General features: G+C 52.4%; 3 protein-coding genes across 4 annotated transcripts; 1 reads left to right on the top strand and 2 right to left on the bottom strand.

The window, feature by feature from the left end:
• Nucleotides 1–4609: 4609 nt before the first annotated feature.
• Nucleotides 4610–9972, bottom strand: PIGX (phosphatidylinositol glycan anchor biosynthesis class X). Of its 2 annotated transcripts, XM_027724899.2 has the most exons (6): nt 9888–9957; nt 9165–9228; nt 8604–8736; nt 7602–7815; nt 6234–6334; nt 4610–5184 (listed from the first exon to the last, which is right to left on the bottom strand). In XM_027724899.2, the coding sequence occupies exons 1-6, from the start codon at nt 9940–9942 to the stop codon at nt 5041–5043; spliced, it is 711 nt and encodes a 236-aa protein (XP_027580700.2). In that variant the 5' UTR covers nt 9943–9957; the 3' UTR covers nt 4610–5040. The 2 variants fall into 2 exon arrangements, with proteins under 2 accessions (XP_027580700.2, XP_039247051.1); XM_039391117.1 differs by lacking the exon at nt 6234–6334 and having other exon boundaries at nt 9888–9972.
• Nucleotides 9973–10071: 99 nt separating this feature from the next.
• Nucleotides 10072–13966, top strand: CEP19 (centrosomal protein 19). Its single transcript, XM_027724901.2, has 3 exons — nt 10072–10170; nt 12167–12352; nt 12659–13966. Exons 2-3 carry the CDS (start codon nt 12223–12225, stop codon nt 13018–13020), a joined length of 492 nt encoding a protein of 163 aa, XP_027580702.1. The 5' UTR covers nt 10072–10170; nt 12167–12222; the 3' UTR covers nt 13021–13966.
• A 2890-nt stretch (nt 13967–16856) lies between these two features.
• On the bottom strand, nt 16857–20887 carry NRROS (negative regulator of reactive oxygen species). Its single transcript, XM_027724892.2, has 3 exons — nt 20816–20887; nt 19412–19535; nt 16857–19177 (listed from the first exon to the last, which is right to left on the bottom strand). The coding sequence occupies exons 2-3, from the start codon at nt 19517–19519 to the stop codon at nt 17210–17212; spliced, it is 2076 nt and encodes a 691-aa protein (XP_027580693.1). The 5' UTR covers nt 19520–19535; nt 20816–20887; the 3' UTR covers nt 16857–17209.
• Between the last annotated feature and the right edge of the window lie 1472 nt (nt 20888–22359).

Here is a 22359-nt window from a genome sequence, read left to right as displayed (position 1 = left end):
TTTATATATATGTTTATCTATATAATATTATATTTCTCTGGGCCACAGCCAGAGAAAAATAAAACTGTCTAACAGCCCTAAAAGAATAAATGTGTTATATATATATGCACACACATATATATATATGTTATACATATATGGGGTATATATATATAATGTTACATATATAAAGTATATATATAAATGTATATAGATTTTATATCTGTTATATATTATATATTTTATGTTATATATACATTATAAATTATCAATATTAAATGTAAATATAATATGCATATAATAAATGTTATGTATATAACATTTCTAGATAACATTTATACATCTTTATGCTAGATTATATAGATTACATAATATATAATATATACTATATATCGTAGATTTTTATTTATTATATTTACATAGATTTTAATGTTATATATTTTTTTTTCCTAGAGGCTTTGCCCCCTGCAGCTGGATATTGCCCACAGCCAGAGGAGAATAAAAGAGCCCAACAACCTACAAAAAGAATAAAGGTTATATATATATAAATCGTTATAAATCTATATCAATAGATATAAATTTTACATATATAACGTTTATTATATGTAATATATTTTATATTTAACATTTTTGTAGGTAACATACTATATAATGTACATTTTACATAATATATAATATAATACGTAGTCTATATTATATATAGAACATCTATATAAACATATATGTTATGTATATGTAAATATATAGAATTTATATATAGGTATATAATTTATATACTTTATATATATAATATATAGAAATATATATTTATATGCATAATTTATAACAAATTATTTACATATATAACACATTTATTCTTTTTCTAGGCTGTTGGGCTCTTATATTCTCCTCTGGCTGTGGGCAATATCCAGCTGCAGGGGGGCAAAGCCAGCAGCCCTAAAGAAACCAGCATCAGACACTCCTGAACTGGCTCTTCTTCCCCCCTCACTTCTGTCTTGGGGTGTTTAAATTAGAGTTTATTTCCTCAGTGCTTCATTTTGCGAGGAAAACAGGTTTGGCTGAGCACAGGGGCTTCGTGCTGTGTTTGGGCATGTCCTCAAGGTCTGTCCCTGGTCATGGAGTAAAGCCCACTCTGCCACCAAGGTGCCTCATGCAATCCTGGAATGGTTTGGGTTGGAAGGGACCTTAAATGCCATCTCATTCCACCCCCTGCCATGGGCAGGGACACCTCCCACTAGCCCAAGTTGCTCCAAGCCCCCTCCAACCTGGCCTTGGACACTTCCAGGGATGGGGCAGCCGCAGCTTCTCTGGTTAACCTGTGCCTGTTCCTCCTCTGAGCTGTGCTCGCTCCTCCCGTTGCCCTGGAAGGGTCTCATTTTGTATCCCCAGCTGATCACAAACTAACCTTTCTCCCATCAACTTCTCAGGTCCCTCTCACAGCCCACCTGGCTCAGGGTTCAGTGCCAGCAGCAGGACACAGAGAAGCTCTCTGTGGTGTCTCTTCCCCCCATCAGCAACCCAAGCCCCCCCTCAGATGTGCAGCTTCCAAGAAATCCAGTGGTAACACAGCTGAGAAAGCAACGGATGGGCCCTAAATTCCTGTGAGCCATTTAATCTTCCACATGACTTCCCCAAGCTGCCCTGCAGCCTGGACTTCACCTCCTCTGTCAGTCCTGGTTTGAAGCAAGGTCTGGTTTTCCTCTCAGAAGGAGCAGGATACACACCAGGCAGCTTCTCCTCACATGGGTCTTGGGGGAAAGATCCACAAACACCTCAAACCTCCACACAGGTCTGGGCACATCAGGCTCCCCAGCCTGTGCTCCCAGCCAACACGTGCTGGCTGTCTGCTCACTCACTCTGAACTACTGCAGAGCTGGTGGCCACAGCACACTTGCCCCCACAGACCTGCCGTATTTCAGCCCATTTTCCAGGAGCAGTATTCCAAAGTGACCCCACTGTTGGCTCTGAGCCTTCCCCCTGCGGGCACGGCCGTCATCTTCGCTCCTCTTTCCCTATACGTTACTTTCCCTTTCTGACTCAGCTCCATATGTGATCCTCCCAGGATCAATCAGCTTTTGCTAATTCACCTCTGCATCATCTCTGGAGAAACCACAGCGGGTTTGTGACTTCACCCTTCCCTCAGCTCTGCTTCCCATCCCCAGGAGGCACCTCACCCTCTGTGCTGCCTCTGCCTGGTACCCCCCATCCCTCTCAGCTCCTGCTTCCTTTGCAGAATCCTGACCCCCTCCCGTCCTTCTGCCTCCCTCCCCAGGCACAGCTTTTTTTACAAACTAGGAGGGTTTTTTCTTGGTTGTTTTTTTTTTTGTTATACCCATTAATTTGTATTCAGAAAGCCTTAACTCCCAACATGGCCTCTAACACTCCATCCCCTTTTCTTTCCCCGCTCTGATTCGGTCTTTAGACACGTTAATGATGGAAGCGTTTGTGTCCGACCATTGTATTGGTGTTTTCTTGCCAGGAACACCTCATTTTTGTCTCCAAAACTGCCAGAATTTTTGCACAGGCGTTACAGATCATCTTCTGGTGTCTTGGTGATCCACATGGGGCTGGCAGCTGCATCCTCCTGCAATGGCACACCTGCTAAATTCTGTGCTGGCTTAACAGTAGCAGTTTCTGCTCTGAGAGGGAGTCTAACTGGCAAATTCATTTGTACTTAACACTACTATGGTTATTATGTTTATTAACACCTTTTAAAGAAAAACCTATCTGCTATACTTATTAGGCAAATGCTATGGATTTAAAACCAGCAAATATCTGCTGTAACAAAAAGCATTCCTTGAGAAGCTCTGCCACTCCTCTCATATTTTACATTAATCAGAATCTATTACTCAAGTGCAGCTGAAAAGCTGATTGATGGGAATCTTGACATGTATTTTACTTACATGTATTTTTGCCCCTTGCAATATTTTTTCTCATTTGTTCAAAAGATGAGAGAGTAGGTTTAGATTGATTGTTAGAAGGAAGTTCTTCCCTGTGAGGGTGGGGAGGCCCTGGCACAGGTTGCCCAGAGCAGCTGTGGCTGCCCCATCCCTGGAAGTGTCCAAGGCCAGGCTGGACAGGGCTTGGAGCAACCTGGGATAATGGAAGGTGTCCCTGCCCATGGCAAGGGATGGGACTGGATGAGCTTTAAGGTCCCTTCCAACCCAAACCATCCTGTGATTCTGTGATTCCCATTTCCTTCCCCCAGGGTCTGATATCAGGCAGCCTGATCTAGCTGAGGGATTCAACCTGTGATTTTCAACTGGTATTATCTGGTGTTTAAAAAAGAAAAAGTGAGTTTTCAGGAGACTGCCCTGCCATTGAACTCTGGCAATCTGGGATGTTGCCATTCCAAGGGTCAGACTGCCATACAGAATTACCTATGTAAGACAGAGAGAGCCCAGGAACAAATTCAACTCTGGGAATTAAGAATCCCACTCGGAGACAAGCGCTACAATGCTGGTCCCAGCACTGATGGGGTTAAACAGCCCAAATCTCTCTTTGATTTTTCCCTTTTCACGTCTCCCCCCAGCAGATGCAGAGCTGACCCCTCTGAGGTAGTGGATGAAGTCCTGGCACAGCCACCGAGGGCAAACAAGAGCCCAGTGTCCAAGCACTTGCCAACCAGTCGTGGGCGAAGTCACAAGACGAGCTCTCTGTAGAATTCCAGGAGAAAGATGCCCAAGGGATCCTGAGGCTACAGTTGGACAGTGGTGAAAGGCCAATTCTGCTGCTGGGAAGCCTCGGCCACACACTGAGCCCACAAAAGGAGTTTTCATTCACGTCCCTCACACACGCACTCCCCCAAATCACCTGCTTTTCCTGACGTACCCGCAGTTCCCAGGGAATAAAACCCTGCACGTGGGAGTTACTCTGGGCCCACGGTGCCACCTAGTGACAACTGGAGACAGCAGCCGAGCGCCTCCGCCGCTCCAGAGCCACTCAGCTTTTCCATTGGGTAATTTCCTCTCCATTCCCTCGTATTTATCAACTGTCCTGGCGACCGAATTCAAGTCTTCTAAATATTTGCTTCTAGTCACTATCTTTTCACTGGCTCTCCTCTTCCAAGGGGCTCTTTCCGCTCCTGAAATAGGGTGACGTTTCTTTCAAACTTTCTAAACTTCAACCCTGACCAACTGTTCAGCCTGGAGAAAAGCAGGCTGGGGGGGGCCTTCTCCATCTCTACAATTACCTGACAGGAGAGTGGAGCCAGGTGGGGGTCTGGCTCTGCTCCCAGGGAACAAGGATGAGAGGAAGCAGCCTCACGTTGCACCAGGGGAGGTTTAGGTTGGATATTGGGAAAGATTCTTCATGGAAGGGCTTATCCAGCCTTGGCACAGCTGCCCAGGGCAGTGGTGGAGTCCCCATCCCTGGAGAGATTTAAAAGCCATGTGGATGTGGCACTTGGGGACGTGGGTTAGTGGTGGCCTTGGCAGTGCTGGGGAATGCCTGGACTTGATGGTCTTAGAGGGGCTTTCCAACCTAAATGATTCCATGATTCTAATTTGACCAAGAGCAGCCAAATCCCTCCCAGTTATGAGAATGGGAGAGACTATTTCAGCCTTCTCCTGTCCCAGGTATACACAGAATGTCTTCACAAATTCATACATAACCCATCTGCACAACAAGCTTAAAATTCAGACAGTTCAGTGACTCCATAATGTTTTTCATACCCTTAATAATCAATCCCTGAGTCAAGAAGTACAAACAGCTCTACAAGAGGCATCACTGGACCCAGGCTCTGGGCCAGAAGGAGGGAATAGGAGCCCCAAACTCCACTGCTGACTGTTGTCCCATTACCTAGAGCAGTTTTCAGATTTCTGAGATTTTTTTCTCCCCTCTATCTGCTTTGGCTACTGACAACACATCCAAACTGTCTTCTGGGCTGTGGAAGGTGTTTCCAAGCATTAAGGCAAAGGAACTATAACTCATTATGGGACCCTCACACCCCCTAAGATACAAATAGCAGTAGAACAGGATCCATCTAGGAACCTGATGTAATATCCAGTTAGTTTTGCTGGATGGGGGTCAGTCATTCCGCGTTTCCTCCCTCTGAGCAGGTCACAGGGAGAAGTGTCCATGCCTGCAGGTGGCAGCGAGGATGAGGCTGGCACAGAGCAGGGTGGTGAGCAGGGTCAGGGCACACACCAGGTGACTGTGTTCCCTGAGCCCCACGGGAACCTCCAGCATCAATTCCTCCCGTGCCTGCAAGGAAAAACAAATGGATTGTACTCATTTAACAAACGGCTCCATTTTGCCTGCAACTGAGAGGATGAGTAACCAGACCCTGATTTAACCAGCCCTTGGCCGAGGCTTCTTCTGGGATTTGAAATCAAAACCAAGATGGGACATCCCCTTTCTAATGCTCAGCAAACACAGTGCCAGCCACTGCTGCACTGCAAAGCTCAGTAAATGGACCTGCTGCCACTTGTATCCCTGTATCTCTGCTCCTACACCCCTGGGGATGTGTAGGGAATACCACATGGAGGAGAGCAGCTCTCACAGTGAAGTCAGATCAATGAGAAGACAGATTTCCCCAGGGTAAACAACTATTTGGTTTTTTGTGGATGCAGGAAGCTCCAAAGTGTTTTTGGACAAGAGCTGCAGATATCCCAGGCATCTCCAAGCATCTAATGAAGGCATAATTACAACAACAACAGATTTTTTATTATATAAATCAAGTCTTATTTCTGAATTTCTATGCTACTGCGACCCTTCTGAGCATCAAAGGCAGTTGTTGAACATACTAAAGATCCAATTTCCCTTGGTTTTGAACACAGAATAAGAAATTTCACCTTTCCTAAATACTTACCCAATCAGATACCAACAAACAAACAGAAGTGGCCTTTTTTTTTAGGATGCTATTCCTTAAATCTTTGCAGTTTTACCCCTCCTTTAGTTATATCATCAAGTAGTTTTTCACTCTGCTATTCCTCTGAAGCACCAACATTGTAAAGACTTTTCTTAATTTGACCAGAGCCAGTTATATCCTAAAATTCCAAGTAAACTAGTAAGGAAAAAAAAAATAGGTGAGAAGAGCAGCCATCCCAAAGGGCCAGAAGAGCACAGAGTGACTGTAAGCACAGCAGAAGGGCAGGATGACCAAAAGCCACTCAGAAAGGAAGAAAGGAGCCTCACAAAGGGGGAACCACCCAACTAGTCTTCTACTGATTAATTCCTGTGCTATGGAAGTTGCTGATCACACCAAAAAAAGAAGCAGGAAATGCTAAAAAGAACCAGAAAGGAGAACTCACGGGTCTGTGTGTTGTGCTGTGCCACTGACAGGGACCGACGTTCTCGGCCAAGCAGGGAGCTCCCACTTCAGCAGGCTCCCAACACTCTGCTGCCAGCTGACCTAGGGAAGGCATCAGTGCATCAGCAGGAGCCAGGGGGGATGAAGCAATCTGGCCTGCAAGACTCTGCCAAATAAGGGATCTTTCCCCCACAACAGCTTGACAGAATCAACTCCCTGGAAGGCAAGCGGTGAAACAGCACTGACAGGAACATGCCAGCTCCCCTGCACGGCCAAAGTGATGCTGGGCAGTCCTTCCTGTGAACTCTGCAACAATTCCCTTCCTGATACAGCAGGTAACCAAGAAAGAAGCTCACCTGTGTGGCATCTTGGCCCTTCTGTCTTAACAGGGCAAAGAATTCCTGGTTAGCCTATAGATCCCTCAACTTTACCCATACTTAGAATTTTCCCCAAAGTAAGTAATTTTTCCATTTCTCCTTCTTGGCCTTCTGTCAGCACATGCAAGACCTCCCTTCCAATGCTTTACACATTTTCATAATAATAATAAATGTTTTCCTGTTTGTAAGGAGTAAATGTGGCAGAAAAACAGGAAGATTTCAGGCCCCTTTTTTAAAAGAAAAGGCAGTCTTGCCTGCCCCTACATTTACCCCAGAAAATCACTGCTCAAAGGATGCACAAGTGAAGATAAAGAAGTTGAAAACCATTAGTGTGTTTGATTTGGCAGCTGGCAGGAATGATTTTGTGAAGGGACACAAGATTTGCAGCAAAACTATAAGATTTCATTGTTCATATAACTTGAAATATTCATTGTCAGTGGTATCAGGTTCTCGTTTCATCCGAGTTTGAGACTCTGACCATTCTAAGCCTCAGGCACAGTTTCCTACATTCCCCCTTTACACAGACGGAATGCAGGAACAAAGTGTTAGAAACCATCAGAATACTTTGATTCCTCTAAATAGGCGACAGTGGATATTAAATACACCCTGCACAGCTTCAGCTGCCAAGGGAAACACTGGGAGCATGGTCAGAGCAGGAGGCCTTTGGCAAGCCAGGGCCTGCCGGGATCACAACAAACACATGGATCGTGACAACTGCCAACACTTCCAGCTGGAAGAACCCAGACAGCACAGGGGTACAATGGCAGCAGCATAACACCAAGAGGTGTGCTGACAATCCATCTGCCTTTGGCCAGGCAGCAGCACCCAGCGAGGAAGACAACGTGGTCTTTATCAGGGCCACACCTTCCCCTCGTGCTCACACAAGCACCAAGAGCTCCGTGTCCAGCAAAAAAATACAGAGCCAGACTCCAAGCTCTGGATTACCCATGGTTATTCCTCTCTCCCCAGAAAAACATCGTGGAGAATCTCACTGTGGCAGCAGCAGAGCAGCACTTCTGGGCTCTCCAGAACGACCAAGGCTTGCTGGCTGCCCTCGGCGGGCCGGTGGTACCGCGCGTGCACGGGCACAGCAGCGCGGAAACAGCGGGAACACCGCGGGTCTGCTTCCAGGTACAGCACCAGGACAAGAGCCGTGGCCAAGTACTCGGGAGCCTCCACATCAGTGACATCAGGAATTAGCACCGCCTGCGAGTGGGAGAGATACAGGTGTGGCTGTGATGGGAACTGACACCGGGGGGAAAACAATTTCCCTCGTTTTATTTTCTAGCACTGGGCTTGATTTCGTGGTCAGGATGATCAAGCTGGAAATTCTGGCCTTAAGCTGCTCCAAAATACCTTTCTAAGTCCCTCTCCAATGAGTGATTCCTAGTGAAAAGCTTAGTGTCACTGTGCCTGCAGCCAAACCTGGGAGGCATCAGCTCAACGAGGTGAGTAAGCAAGGCCGGACCTGCACCTCAGGCACCACAAAGGCAGAAGGTGCCCATAGCCTTTGCATCCATGTTTTAACCAAATTAAGCACCTAAGGAAATTTAAGCCACAGCCTTTGTGCACCTCTGTATCCAAAATGTGAAGCAAAGACTGGAAAGTAACACAGAAAGCCAGGATGAAAACAAAGCTGGGAAGCTACTCCATCCAAACACACAGCACACTGCTTACAGCTCCCCACCACCCTTCTGGAGGTTACCCTTCCCCCTTCTCAACCCGAGTGCTTTTCCCAGAGCTGCTCACCTGGGGGCTAAGCAGAGGAGCAGCAGCTCCACCAGACAGTGTATAAGAATATCAGCAGCACACAACACAAAACTGATGCTGATCAAACCAGAGATACAGTGAGACGTCACGAAGATGATTCTGTGTGGCATCTCCTTCCAGGGATTAATCCCCTTGGTGCAACAAACCAGATGATGAGCAGAGATTACAACTCCCTGAGTCCCTATCCAGGTCACTGCCAGATCTCCTGGCATTGGGGCCGTTACCTTGGTTAAATTTTGCTGCTGCAGCATCGCCAGTTCATAGGAATCCACGTAGATTCCTGGTGGAAGACGAGTTCTAGCTGCCACTGCACATCCCCCTGCATCCTCCCCAAGCTCCACCTTCACCAGCAGGTCCCTTAAAGCAAGAACAGAAGCAAAACAGTTATACCTGCCCTTCAAAAGTTGGCACAAAACCCCCGAGAGACATCTCCCAGATGCACAGAGAAGAGATGCAGCTCTCACACTGTGCAATTCATTCAGAACACAGTTCCCTCCAAGCCGTGGTCTCCTTCACCCCAACTCCACATCCATGGCCAAAATGAAGTTTCACTTCTTTGTTAACTTCTCAATTACCAACTGTCTCCACAGAGATCTTAGAAAGGGAACTCCAGTGAGGAGTGTTCTCCTCCACTAGAGCTTGTTAATCATTTGATCATGTTAATCCATTCCTGAAACATGCCCATGGTTCAAGAAGTTGATACAACTGTGCCTGAGAAGAGGAGAAGCTTCTCATGTAAAATCAGCCCTGATGTTGTACTGATGGAGGGCTGGGAGAGCACTCACCTGTGAAACCCCTCTTTGAGGAGCTCCTGTGTGACTGTGGTGTCCCGACAGGCTGCCTGCACATCTGAGGTGACACAGAGACAACAGGTTACAGTGTGCACAGAACAGCATAGAGATTACAGCACAACACACACTGATCACAACACACACAGTGATCACACGGGCTGGCAACTTTAACTAGTGAAGCCATATAATCCATGAATATCTCATCTGCAAAACCTCTCACAGCAGAATTCGGCTGTGATCAACAGCAGAAGAGGTTTCTTGGGCCACTGACTGAGATGTGCTTCCCAAATCATGGAATGGTTTGGGTTGGAAGGGACCTTAAAGATCATCTCGTTCCACCCCCTGCCACGGGCAGGGACACCTTCCACTAACCCAAGTTGCTCCAAGCCCCGTCCAACCAGGCCTTGGACACTTCCAGGGATGGGGCAGCCACAGCTTCTCTGGGCAACCTGTGCCAGGGACTTCCCACCCTCAAAGGGAACAATTCCTTCGCAATATCCCAACTAACTCTGCCCTCTGGCAGTGGGAAGCCAATGCCCCTTGTCCTGTCTCTTCAGGCCCTTGCCCGCAGTCCCTCTCCAGCTCTCCTGGAGCGCCTTCAGGCACTGGAAGGGGCTCTAAGGCCTCCCCGGAGCCTCCTCCTGTCCGTGCTGAGCACGCCCAGCTCTCGCGGCCTGTCCCAGCGCAGAGGCCGTTCCCGTTGCCGCGGGCACTCACGGAGGGCGCAGAGCAGCGCTCCCAGCCCAGCGCCGACCCGCCGCCCGCCCGCCATGGCGCCCGCTCCGAGGGCTGCCCGCGGCGCCGCCTGACCGCGCGAGACCCGCCCGCGCCTCGCTCCGCCGCGCCGCGTCCCGCAGGCGTTGATGTGGACAGCCCGGAGGGGGCCTTCGGAGCAGGGGGCCTTTGCCTCCAGGGCCGCCGTAGCCATGGCAACCGGGCGGGGGAGGAGGAGGAGGAAGAAGCAGCAGCGCCTTCCTGCCCGGCCCTGCGGCCGCCCGAGGTGAGGGGAGGGGCGGGAGTACAAGGGAGACGTGGGGCTCCTGGAGCGGGTCCAGCGGAGGGTACGGAGATGCTGAAGGGACAGGAGCATATCTTGGAGTAGGAAAGGCTGAGGGAGCTGGGGCTGTTCAGCCTCCAGAGGAGACTCTGAGAGGGGCCCTTATCCATATCTGTCAGGGTCTGCAGGGAGGGGCAGGGGATGGACCCGGCTCTGCTCGAGGCTGCCCAGCAGTGGGTGCCCAGCCCAGAAACTGATGCCCAAGAAGTTCCACCTGGACATGAGGAAGAACTTCCCTGTCCGGTGACCGAGCCCTGAACAGAGACCAGAGAGGGTGTGGAGTCTCCTCACTGGAGATATTCCAGACCCCTCTGGACACAGTCCTGTGCTGTGTGCTCTGGGATGGCCCTGCTGGGCAGGGAGGTGGGACCAGGTGAGCCCCTATGTTCCCTTCCCGGATCCATCTGGGATCTGCAGGGGCAGGAGGGCCCGGCCCTGCCCCGCCGCTCCCCCCGGGCCGCTCCTGCGGCGGAAAAACGGCTTTTTAACGGCAAAAGCGGCGCCGCTGCTGCGCCGGCGTCGGCAGTGCCATAAAACACACCCGCGGATCCAAAGAGCAGCTGCTCACGTTTATGTTGCTCGTCTTCACAGAATCCCAAAATGGTTTGGGTTGGGTGGGACATTAAAGCTCATCTCGTTCCACCCCCTGCCATGGGCAGGGACACCTTTCACTGTTCCAGGTTGCTCCAAGCCCTGTCCTGCCTGGCCTTGGACACTTCCAGGGTGGTTAATCTCCACTATTACGGACTTTACTGCAAATTTGAACTCTTTCCTATGTGGCTTTTAAAAAAGGAGGAAGACTTTTCAACTCTACTTCAAAGCAGTTTTTGAAGAGTAATGTAATTTTTCTCGATTTGGAGACATACATTGATTTTTTGGGGGTATAATTTGTTATTTTGGCTCTCTGCAGGGCAGTCCGAGCTCACCTTCACATTTGGCATATTTTCACTTATTTAAAACCAAAATAAAAGTAACACACTTACTCAATGCTGTAAACTGAGCTGGGAAACAAGATCTGCAGCAGACTTGGATCTTTAAATCTGCTCTAATTTAATTCCCTAATTCATTAATTTTTACCCGGAAAGGGGGTGGAGCCAAGGGCAGAGCAGATGCTGAGAAGTTCCCAAGAGCATTTGGAGACAAATGTGATAAGGCAGAAAAGAGAAGTTGTTGCTGCCAGTCAGGCTGATGTTCCTCCTCTCCTGCTACAAGACCAAATGCTTCAGAGAAAAGTGAAAAGGATAATTAGGGATCAACTTCATAACCTCCTCTGTGTAGTAGCTGACTGAGGCACTGGTACCTGAGAGTTCAGCAGTCCTTACTTTAAAATGAGACATCTCCACTCTTTAAAATTAATTCATATTTTCATTGTTAACTAATAAGAAGTTTTGTTATTTTTGGTTTTCATTTCTGACTGTTCTCTCTCCTTGTCCCGTCTGTCACAGGCTACAGATCTGGTGCTGTAGCAAGATCACTCTGAAGCTTCAGAAAGCAAACACTGACTGGGTGCTCCTGCTCTTAAAATCTTAAAAAAGGGGCAGCCACAGCATTAGATACATCAACACTGTGGATGCAAGGCTGTCACTCACCATATGAAATCAGGAGTGTGATATGCCCAGGCTTGTGACAAACAGAGACAAATAAGGGAATTCCTCCCTGTGAGGGCAGGGAGGCCCTGGCACAGGTTGCCCAGAGAAGCTGTGGCTGCCCCATCCCTGGAAGTGTCCAAGGCCAGGTTGGTCAGGGCTTGGAGCAACCTGGGAGAGTGGAAGGTGTCCCTGCCCATGGCATGGGGTGGAACTGGATGGTCTTTAAGGTCCCTTCCAACCCAAACTATCCTGGGAATCTGGGATTTTGCTGAACATGTCACTCTACTTCTGACAAAAAGACCAGCGCTGAGGGACACTCACACTTTGTTTCCTTTTTCCCTGTTTCCCAGTGAGGTTCACCATTGCTGAGGATTCTGATGAGGCCACTCCCAGCACCAGGACCGGGATGAGTTTCACTGCACAGAAGTGCGGGGTCTGCTTCCAGCCCCCATCCATCGTCCTCATCTACAGAGACCACAGCCAGGATAAGACCCGCCGGCGCATCATGCCCGTCAGGAATTTCTCCAGGTTCTCAGGTGAGGTGCATTCGTTCACCTATAGCATTCCCCAGGTCCCCTCCAGACACAGAGAGGAACTCACTGGTAACAGCATTGTTAGTAACCACTGAGTAGCCTCTTACCAGCATGCAGGGCGTGCAGACGGGGGTGTTTTGGGGTGACACTGCCTCCCCAAGGAGCCCAAGGCTCCATCTCAACCTGAGCAGTGCCTCTCTAAGTCTGGAGGGTTTGGAGAGACGCCCTTGGGAGGGGCTGGGAGAAGATCTGTCTCTGGGAAGAGCTTTGCTTGCAGCTGTAAGTCCTCGTGGTGGTTTTTGTCTCCAGACTGCAGCATGGCTGCCGAGCAGCTGAAGAACAACCCTCGGCACAAGCCCTACCTGGAAGGGGTCTCGCTGCAGCAGCTCCAGAAGCTCTACAGTTTGCTGAGAGGTCATCTGGAAGGAGAGAGCCTGGCTGAGAGCTTGGAAAAGTTTCGGCAGGAAGAGACCATTGACCCAGAGGAGGATATGAACAAACTAGATGACAAGGAACTAGCCAAGAGGAAGAGCATCATGGATGCGCTCTTTGAAAAGAACAGGAAGAAGAAGGATGACCCCGATTTCATCTATGACGTTGAGGTGGAGTTCCCACAGGATGAGCAGCTGGAGTCCTGTGGCTGGGACCTGGAGTCAGATGAAGAAATCTGATTCCAGATTTCTGTCCCAGCAGAGAGGATGATGTCAGTGCCACACAGAACTGATGCACATTGGCTACAGAGAATCCTGGACCACAGCAGTCCCAGGGTTAAGGGAGCTTTGTTTAAGAAGCCAGACTTGATGAAATGGAAACCGGGCAGCTGAAATTGTTGGGTGGTTTTAGTCTTTTCCTACATAAAAGAATTTATTTAATCTTTCAATTTTTTTTTTACATTTCAGTCAGCTTTGGCTGAAAATGAAGTGTTAAATATTCATGTCCTGAAAGCACTGTTAAAGCTGCATTGCACAAGTAGAGTGTTTCTTATTGCCTGCTGAGAAGTTAAATATATATCATTCTTTCTGGATGCATCAACAGTGCATCAACAGTGCACTGAGGATATTACTCTCACATTTCCTGAAAAATGCTTAAATCTCCAGTTTTAGCTTACATGAATATAAATATTTAAGAAAAGGAATATCTAGAAAATGAATTAGTCTTGAAAGCACTTCTGAAAACACAGTGATTTCAAATTGCTGCAATGGGGTGGTTGGTTCCTTACACTGCTGGATGATGCTTTCTTATAAGTGCTCAATTCTGGGAGAATGTGCTTAAAGTATCCAAAAAAAATAGAGTGGTAGAAAGTCAAAGGCTGGGCTTTAGAGTAAAACAAAACCTTTACTCATCCCACTGAAGCTTTTATTCCCACTGTCTACCTCAGCTGGTCTCTCCTGCAACAACTGGAGGACTAAGTTTAGGATTTTTTAGGAAATTGCACAACTCCAAAAGCTTCTCGAGTTTCAGCTTTCCAAACCCAGGCAGCTGTGAGGGCTGTGGGTGAGATGGGCCTTCATCCTGAGCTGTTGCCTGAGGTAACTCAGAGGAGTTGTAAATGGCCTCCCAGACTAGTTCCTGCCTTCCTTCTTGCAACCACAAACTAAATAAAACATGTTAAATTTATCAGCAAGATGTCTTGTGGCAGCCCAGGCGCTGGGGCTGGAGGAGCTCTCCTCCCACACACCGAAACGATGGACTCACTGCTGGGAAAATCTGGAACGGGTCTCAGTGAAACCACAGTGCTGTGCCACCACTGCAGAGCAGGAGGGAGCTCACACTTGGCCACGGGGGTCTTCAGTTAGAAACGGAAGCTGGTGCCTCACTTGCCAAAATTAAAGAAATCTAAAGCCTGACTCGGCTCTCCCAGGACCGGAAGGGGTGTGTGGGGCTCTGGCACAGGCCCTGCCTCAAAGACTGCAACAGAACAGCAGAGAAAGATCTCCCACTTGGGCGGGAGGGGGCCATGGGGACTCCTCCTGCACACCCATCCTGCACCCAGCGTTGTCCTGGCTGGGCTGGGAGGATGTGGCTGCACCCCCTCCCTGGGCATGGCCTTTCTCACAGTGGGGGCTCAATGAGGCCTAACCAGTGCCCAGTTGAGGGGGTAATCACCTCCCTGGACCGTGAGGTTCCTGCTGGCCTGTCCCTCCAGCCCACACCAGTCCTTCAGGATGGAGCCCTTCTGGTCCTCCCAGTTTGGGCTCATCTGTGAACTTGGCACAAAGGTGCTCCACAGCCTTCTTTAGGTCATGGACAAAGATGAAATGGGGCAGATCCCAAACCAAAACCTGGTGTTTTCTCACCAGCCTCCTACTAACCACTACCTTGCATGCTTCATCTTCCAGCTGATCCTTACCTGCCTGGCTGCCCATCCATCCAGACCGTGACATCCACACTTGGATGAAGAATGTTGTGGGACAGTGTCCAAAGCCTTGCTGAAGCTGAGGGAAATGGCACCCACCACTTTCCCCTTGCCTACAGATCCACCCATTTCATCCTGAGAGGAAAGCAGGTCAGGCAGGCACAAGTTACCCTCATCAATCCACGCTCACTGCTCCCAGCCACCTTCTTCTAGAGGTGTGTTCCAAATAAAGGATACTCCGTGGTTTTCCCAACATGAAGGTGACTGCCCAGTTGCCCCCTGGGATGTCCTTTTGGCCATTACTGAAGTTGGGTGGGACACTTGGGTTCTCCAGTCATGGAAGGGCCTTCCCTATCGCCATGACCTTGCAGAGATGGTGAGAGCAGCTTTGTAAAGACGTCCACCACTCCGAAAGTGGAATCTCCTCCTGTTGCCCTGACATCCCATGCACATCCCAGCTCCAGGTGAGCCTCAGCTTTCCAGGCACGTGATGGGGGAGTGTGGATTATCCTGCCCATCAGCTCAACAGAACCAAGAACCCCCGCTCTTTATTCGTGCCCTGGGCAGTGCTGGGTGCCCGGGTTCCTCCCTGCATGTGTTCCCACAGCTGCACCCCACATCCCCCTTCCAAAAGGAGATGCAGCGTTGGCTGGGGTGGGGGGGAAGCGAGCCCATCCACAATCCAAGGTTGGCCCTGGCACCCACAGCAGGGGAAAACACCCCCAGGGACTGGGGCACCTGCTCACCCTGCCAGCAGGGAGACACTGGAATGCTGCCAGGAGACAGCACAGGGATGTATTTTTAGGTCATTGCTGTCCCCCGGGGGTGCAGCTTACGGGCAAAAGAAGGGCTGAAAGAGGCTGAGGGATTCCCCAGCTGGGGCCTGGTTTGGTTTTGGCTAGTTCAGTCTAAAATAGGGCCAGAAAGCAGCCATTTCTGAGCCGGGTCTGACAGTGGGGTTCCAGAGCCTTGGCTGCACTCGGTCCCATTGGAGCTGCCAGCAAGTCCAGCAGGGTCCGACCTGCGCCACTTCCCAGCCCGGCACGGCCATCGGCCACACCAGGCTCACCCAATCCCTGTCCCACACCTCTGCCGGGGAGGGGGCTGCCCTGCTCCTGCTGCCTGCACCACCCCTGGCATCTTCCCGGCCCCACACCAGCCTGGGCATCTCCCTCCACCACCTCCCAGGACAACTCCAGTGGGCTTGAGCCCCCAGCACACCCCGCATCGCCCTGCGGAGCCCACCCACATAAGGACATGCCCCCGGCATGCCCACAACGGCACCGCGGCTTTCCCACTCCCCCTGTTCCCAATTAAACACGTTTCACTGGAAAATCCCAGCAGTGCCAGGGAATAAAGCCGCTCCAGTTCTCAGAAGGGCTTCTGAGTTAGCACAAACCACCATCACTTCTCCTTCCCCCCCAGAGACTCTCCGAGGAACAGAGCAGCACTTCCCCAGGTAGCGCTGCCCCTCCAGGAGGGACGGTGTGAGCTGCAACCGGAGCTGGGTGGAGGAAACCCCCCACACCCACCGGAGCGGGCTTCCACAATGAAGGGAAGGGCTTTCTCTTACTTCCTTTGCATGTTTAATCCAGCACTGCTGGCAGAAAATAAGTCTATGATAAAATATAAGCAGGATATAATTTACTCTCCTGCCTTTCAATCAATATTTCACATCGTTTCACTTGGGCTGTTTTTAATGGACTTTCTAACCAGGACTGTGGCTTACCAAAGAAACAAACCCCCAAAATGTGTCTTTCAGTCCTGCTGACAACGCCCATCTTATCAGCGCACGCCCAGGGTGCACGCCCCGGGCTGCCTGCGGGTTTGCAGTGCCCGCAAGAGCACGGTGGGAGGCTGAGGCTAGGGAGAGCCTTCTCTGCAGCGCCCGGGTGATGTCTGCTCCAGCCCGGGGCACCTCGTGGAGGCCGTTTGCAGATCTGGAGGATGTTTTGAGGTGGGAATAAATAAAAGGAACTGCCTGAAGGGGGGGGGGGAGAGGAAACAACACTGGGGAAAACAGTCACAGAATCACAGACTAGTTTGGGTTGGAAGGGACCTTAAAAAATCATCTGGTTCCACCTCCCTGCCATGGGCAGGGACACTTTACACTAGCCCAGGTTGCTCCAAGCCCCGTCCAACCTGGCCTTGGACACTTCCAGGGATGTGGCATCCGCAGCTTCTCTGGGCAACCTGTCCCTTCAGCCAAGAGGTGTTTGATGTCGTGTCTGCTCAGCTCTTGTCCACACCAGCTGAAGATTTCTGCTGAAGACGTGTCCCTTGAGGATTCCCAGGCTCCATCACTGGACACAGCCCTGAACCCTTTGGGTACCGTTAGGGCTCACCCAGCACCCCATGTCCTCCCTCCATCAAGTCTCCATCTCACCCACCTCGGAGAGGTTATCAGCTGTAATCCTGTAATCAGCCAACCTCCCACTCGCATTCTCTCCTGAGCCCTTCCTCCTCCTCCTCCTTCTCCTCTTCTTCTTCCTCCTCCTCAGCCATCAGTAAGGGCTGGAAACCCCACACCGGTTTTTCAGCATCTTCAGCAGCTTCTCCTTGAGCATGAGGAAGACGACAGCGAAGGCCACCAGGAGTGTCAGGCAGGTGGGCAGAGCCAGCACGAGGTAGAGCAGCGCCAGGTCGGCCGTCTGCCAGCGGCAGCTCCGCAGGACGGGCTCGGGCAGCGCGCCGGGGCTCAGGGCGTGGGAGCCGTGGCTGCAGGTCACCTCCCGCCCGTCGGGGACGCGCAGCCCCTCCACCCGCTGCAGGGCGTCCCACCAGCCCAGCGTGCAGCAGTTGTAGGGGTTTCGGCTGAGGTAGAGCTCCCGCAGGCTCCTCCCCAGCGGCGTCCGCGCTGTGTCCGGCGGCAGCGCCGGGAGGCAGTTGTCCCGCAGGTCCAGGCTGTGCAGCTCCAGGGCGCCCAGCGAGGCGGGGAAGGCGGTCAAGGAATTCCCCGAAAGGTCCAAGCGTACGAGGCTGTTCAGGGCGGAGAAGTCCACGGCGGTCGAGGAGAGGCTGGTGTTCCTCAGAGACAGCACCTGCAGCGTCAGGGCAAGGTCCTGCAGCCACCCCAGGCCCCCAGACAGTGCCTGGCAGTTGTCAGAGAGGTCCAGGTGGATCAGCGACGTTCCCTGGAAGGGGCGGCCGCCCAGCCCCCGCAGACCACAGCCGGCCAAGGAGAGATGGGTCAAGGTCTCCACGCCCCTGATGTCTACGCAGGGGGGACTCTCCGCCTCACCTGCAACGTCTGGCTGGGGACAGAGGTCAACCTGGTTGTGGCTGAGGTCCACAGTAGTGATCTTCCTGGTGTGGGTGAAAACCCCGGGAGGAAGCGCCCGCAGCCTGTTGGCACTGACGTTGAAGAGCTGCAGGTTGGGCAGGACATCCCCGACACCCACCTCTGTCCCCAGCTCCACCAGCCGGTTCTGGCTGAGGTCCAGCTCAGTCAGCATGGCTAAGGGGCCCTCCTCCAACAGGTGAAATGCCTCCAGGCAGTTCTGGTTGAGCTTCAGGTGGGTCAGTGAGGGCATCTGGGCCAGGAAGCCCTCTGGCAGGCCCCAGACCTGGTTCTGGCTCATGTCCAGCAGGCGCAGGGAGGAGAGGTTGCTGTAGCAGAGCTCATCCCAGAGCCTGACCGTCGTGATGTTGGTGGAGTTGCCATCAATGATCAGGAACTGCACGGTGACGTTGGCCAGGGACGTGCCGTTGGGGAGGCGCTGGTAGAAGCTCATCCTGTTGTCCTGCAGCAGCAGGGAGTGGAGCTTGTTCTGCCGGGGCAGCACGGGGAAGAACAGCAGGCGGTTGTGGGACAGGTCCAGCACCTCCAGCTCAAAGAGGTCATCGCTTTCCAGAGCCAGAAACCACTCGATGATGTTGTTGCTGACGTTGAGCACCCTGAGCTGGGTGAGGCCGAACCCCACCAGACACGGGAGGTAGTTGTAAGCTATGTTGAGCCTCTGCAGACTCTGCAGCCCTTCAAAAGCTTCATCAATCTCAAAGATGTAGTTCTTCTCCAGGTTCAGCTCCAGCAGCTGTGTCAGGTTTGTAAAGATGGACGAGTCCAGTCTCATGATGACATTCCTGGCCACAGACAGGGACTCCAGGGAAGATAGGTTCCAGACTAGAACCGACACCATGTCCTCAGTGAGGCGGTTTCCAGCCAGATCCAGTGTCCTCAAGGCTTGCAGAGCAGAAAGAGCAGCTGCTGTCAGCGAGTAGTTGGTGAAGAGGAGGTTGTCTGACAAGGAGAGCTCCTGGAGGCCTTGACTGCTGTGGAAGGTGCCGGGCTCGATGAGCTCCAGCCGGTTCCTGGTCAAACTGAGATGGCAGAGCTGGGTATATGGAAGCAGAGAAGCATTTCCCAGGACCTGGATAGTGTTGTCATCGAGCAACAGCTCCTCAGTATCACCTCGAAGGTTTCCTGGGATGGAGCTCAGCCATCTCCCAGTGCAGTCCATGGTGCTCTGCACCTAAAGCAAGAGGAGGATCTGTAACACCACTCTGAGAGGCAGGAGATGAGGAGGGAGAAGTTTGGGGAGCAGAATGAGTATGGAGGAGGTGGCTCTGTGTTTAGAACCTTGGCACCCCAGTCCCCTCCAAGCCAGTAGCTGGGATAGGGAAGGTCTGGAGACGCTGAGGCACCTGGGCTTTGCCAGGCAGGACCAAGCATTCAGAGGGGTGAGGGTTCACAGGAGAGGACTTACGAGCTCACAGCCACCCGGAGATGGTGCCCAGGCTGCAACTGCCCCGCTTCCCCTTCCCACTGCTAGGAGGACCAGAAGCAGGGAGAGACCAGGGAGCGGGGCCTCCATCTCAGCGGCGGCACTCCTGCGGAGATGGAAACAGAGCGAGGAGGTCAGAAGCTGCAGACTGCTCACCCCAAAAGGTGCAGGCGACCTGGGCCACCACGAGCTGCCTGTGGAGAAGGGACAGAGGGCCTCGGCACCAAGCCCACCCACCCCAGCAGGAGCCCTCGTGGGACCCCCCCAGTTTGAGCCTGGAGGGCAGGGGAAGAGCAGGGACAGGGAGGTGGCAGCTCAGTCCCCGCATGGGGCAGCACACGTGGGAAAGGCACCGTCAGAGCTGCACAGCTGCTCGTGAATGCCAATGAACTGCATCCCTCAAGCAGAGGAGTCCCCCTGGCAGGGCTTGTGTCCCCTCTCTTGGCACCAAATGCTCCCCCAGGGGACACTGACCCAGTCCCCCCTGAGCCCCCCCAGCGCCCGTCCCTGCCGAGGGCCCTCCCGGGGAATTGGAAGCTCTCCAGCACAACCTGCCCCGTTACTGACTTGGTGGGACTGGAGCTGATGACATTTGCATCTGAGGAAAAGCTGAAACTCAGGCAAATGAGCAGCGAGGGCTCAGCAAGGCCTCGGCACACAGCACTTTCAGAACTGCCACTGCTTGAAGGAGAAACGGGGAGTTATCTTGGGCAGCCCTGCAGCTGGAGCCTCACAGCACAGAGGGAGCAGGGGCATGTCCTGGGCTGTCTCCTTCCTTAGGACAGCCAAAAGTACAGAGCTGGTGCCTTATCAAAGCAGCATTTATTAATCAGGGGGATGCAGAGGAAGCCCCCCTTCCCCGAGCTGCAGCTCACACACAGCACCTTTTGCCCTCCCAAGCCCTTGGTCTCCAGCAGCACCTCATACCCAGCAGGGAGCAGGAGAGGGACCTTGCTGAGTCCTCACTGCACCCAAAAACCAGCAGCTTTGGCTCTGGCTCCTGAACTCCTCTGGAGAAACTCCCACTTGCCTTCAGCCAGCCCAGCCTTTCTTGGCCTCTCTGAACACCAGGAGCACCTCCATGCTCCTGCTCCTCCCTGGAGCTTCAGGGATGGCACCTGCCCAGCCAGGAGAGCAGGCGGCAGCCCTGGCAGGAAACCCCTGCCCGCAGCCCCACACCAGAGCCCACATCCAAGAGCTCTGGGAGCACCCAGGGTGCTCCCCACACCTCACACCAGCCCCAGCCCCGGCCCACGCAGCCACAGCTCTTCGAGCGTGGGCACCAGTGACACACAGCCACCACACATCCGCAGACTGGCACCAAGGGCTCCCCAAAACCCCCGTTGGGGTTTTCCCCCAGCGCAGGTAAGGGGGGCAGGTACTCACCACGTGGGGCGGCGCGCAGGGTTTGGCACAGCCCATCCTGAGGCCAGTGGCCCCTGGGCTGCGCTAGGGGGGCTCTCGGGGCCAGGGGCAGGGGTGACCCGCCGGGTGTGTGGCCCACCCGCCCTCCTGCTGAGCACCAATATAGCCTTTGCGGAAGGAGCGACGGAAACTGCAGTCACATGGAGGCAGAGAGCGCGGCCGAGCTCCTCGCTTACTGATCTCAGCACTTACAGCCGGGGTCACGCACTCACACACAGCTCCCTGGCAAGGAGGAACCTCGGGGGCCGGGCAGGGAACCGGGGGGTGCCAGGGGGAACCAGCTCCTGCCTGCCCTGCTGCTCCCAGGGACAAGCCTTGCACTGGGACTCCTCTGCACAGCTCCGGCAGCAGAACCCCTGCTCGGGTTTTGGGCCGCAGAGATCTTGACTGAAGGGAGGTCCGTGGAGCCACGGCACCGGTCCTGCAGCGTGGAGAAATACCACCCCCCTGCATGGCACCTATTCCCATTGTGCCCCTCCAGCTCCTGCTTGCCTCTAGTGCCCAGCACAGGGACTTTGACAGGAGCCGAGGGATGTGCATCCCATGGGGGAAGAAGGGGCTGTTATTTCCTGTTGCATCCCAAGCCAAGGTTGGACATGTCCCAGATGTTGAGTCCCCACTTTGGGACACCCATGCCCAGCCCCTCACATTGTGTAGGTGAGACTTGGGATGCTCAGATTCTCCACCCCCAATCCTTTGGGTCTCCTGGGGCTGCTCAGGATTTCTGCAAACCCAGCACCCAGGGCACAGGTCAGACCCATCTGGATACAGGGACTCCTGAGTGCTGATCCCTATGGGAAACTCAGCAGAACTGGCTTTTCCCACAGCTGCCAAGAAACAACGATCCATATTTCCAAGGCAATATGAGCAAGGACGTCCCCTTACTCCTCGTCCTCATCTACTCCTGCTCTCTATCTCCCCATCCCATGACTCCCTTCTCCCAAGGTCTCCACGCATCCCCAAGGCCCCAAATCCAGCTGCTGAGGAGGAAAACAGTTTGCACTGATCTACCTAGCTGGGGAAGGGTTCAGAGCTATGGAGAAGGGATCCAGCCCTGCAGCAGGACCCTGTGTAGTGGGATCAGCAGGTTCTGCTCTGCAGTGTCCATGCTCCACGTGCCATGTGCTCCATGGCACCAGTGGGATATTCTGCAGAGCTGGGAGATGAACTGCGGCACACTAAGACCTTCCCAAGGGACATCTCAGCTGGGATCCCCCCTACCTGCCAGACCACGTGGCCCCCAAACTCCTGCAGTCAACACAAATGACCAGGGAGATAATTTTTTTGCCCTCCTCCTAAATTTAATTTCTTCTCTGGGAGAAGGCTGAGCTGTCCCATGCCACTCGTGAAAAAGCCCTGTGGTTTCGTTTCCTCCATTTTCAAGGAAGTTTGACATACAAAAATCAAGAAGGAGAAGAGAGAAGTGAACAGGAGTGGCAGAAACTGCAGCAGGGCACAATTCCCATGGCGTTGCTCAAGGGCACACGAAGGGCTGAGACTGGCCA

This window comes from Pipra filicauda, unplaced genomic scaffold (assembly GCF_003945595.2).
Source record: "Pipra filicauda isolate LSUMZ 115617 unplaced genomic scaffold, ASM394559v2 scaffold90_size2875636_pilon, whole genome shotgun sequence".
Lineage (NCBI taxonomy): Eukaryota > Metazoa > Chordata > Aves > Passeriformes > Pipridae > Pipra > Pipra filicauda.
The sequence above is the reverse complement of the archived record's forward strand: the minus strand, read 5'-3'. Positions and strand labels throughout refer to the sequence as shown.

Bases quoted from the DNA above. Each gene is read 5' to 3' on its own strand.
- PIGX (XM_027724899.2), bottom strand. From the start codon at position 9,942: ATGGCGGGCGGGCGGCGGGTCGGCGCTGGGCTGGGAGCGCTGCTCTGC. The intron at 7,816-8,603 runs GTAACGGCCCCA...TCCCACTCGCAG, and splicing joins AGCAGCAAAATTTAACCAAG to GCGGTGCTAATTCCTGATGT. The intron at 6,335-7,601 runs GTGAGATTCTCC...TGCCTTCCCTAG, and splicing joins GCTGCTCTGCTGCTGCCACA to GTCAGCTGGCAGCAGAGTGT.
- CEP19 (XM_027724901.2), top strand. From the start codon at position 12,223: ATGAGTTTCACTGCACAGAAGTGCGGGGTCTGCTTCCAGCCCCCATCC. The intron at 12,353-12,658 runs GTGAGGTGCATT...TTTTGTCTCCAG, and splicing joins GAATTTCTCCAGGTTCTCAG to ACTGCAGCATGGCTGCCGAG.
- NRROS (XM_027724892.2), bottom strand. From the start codon at position 19,519: ATGGAGGCCCCGCTCCCTGGTCTCTCCCTGCTTCTGGTCCTCCTAGCA. The intron at 19,178-19,411 runs GTAAGTCCTCTC...CTCTTGCTTTAG, and splicing joins CTCCGGGTGGCTGTGAGCTC to GTGCAGAGCACCATGGACTG.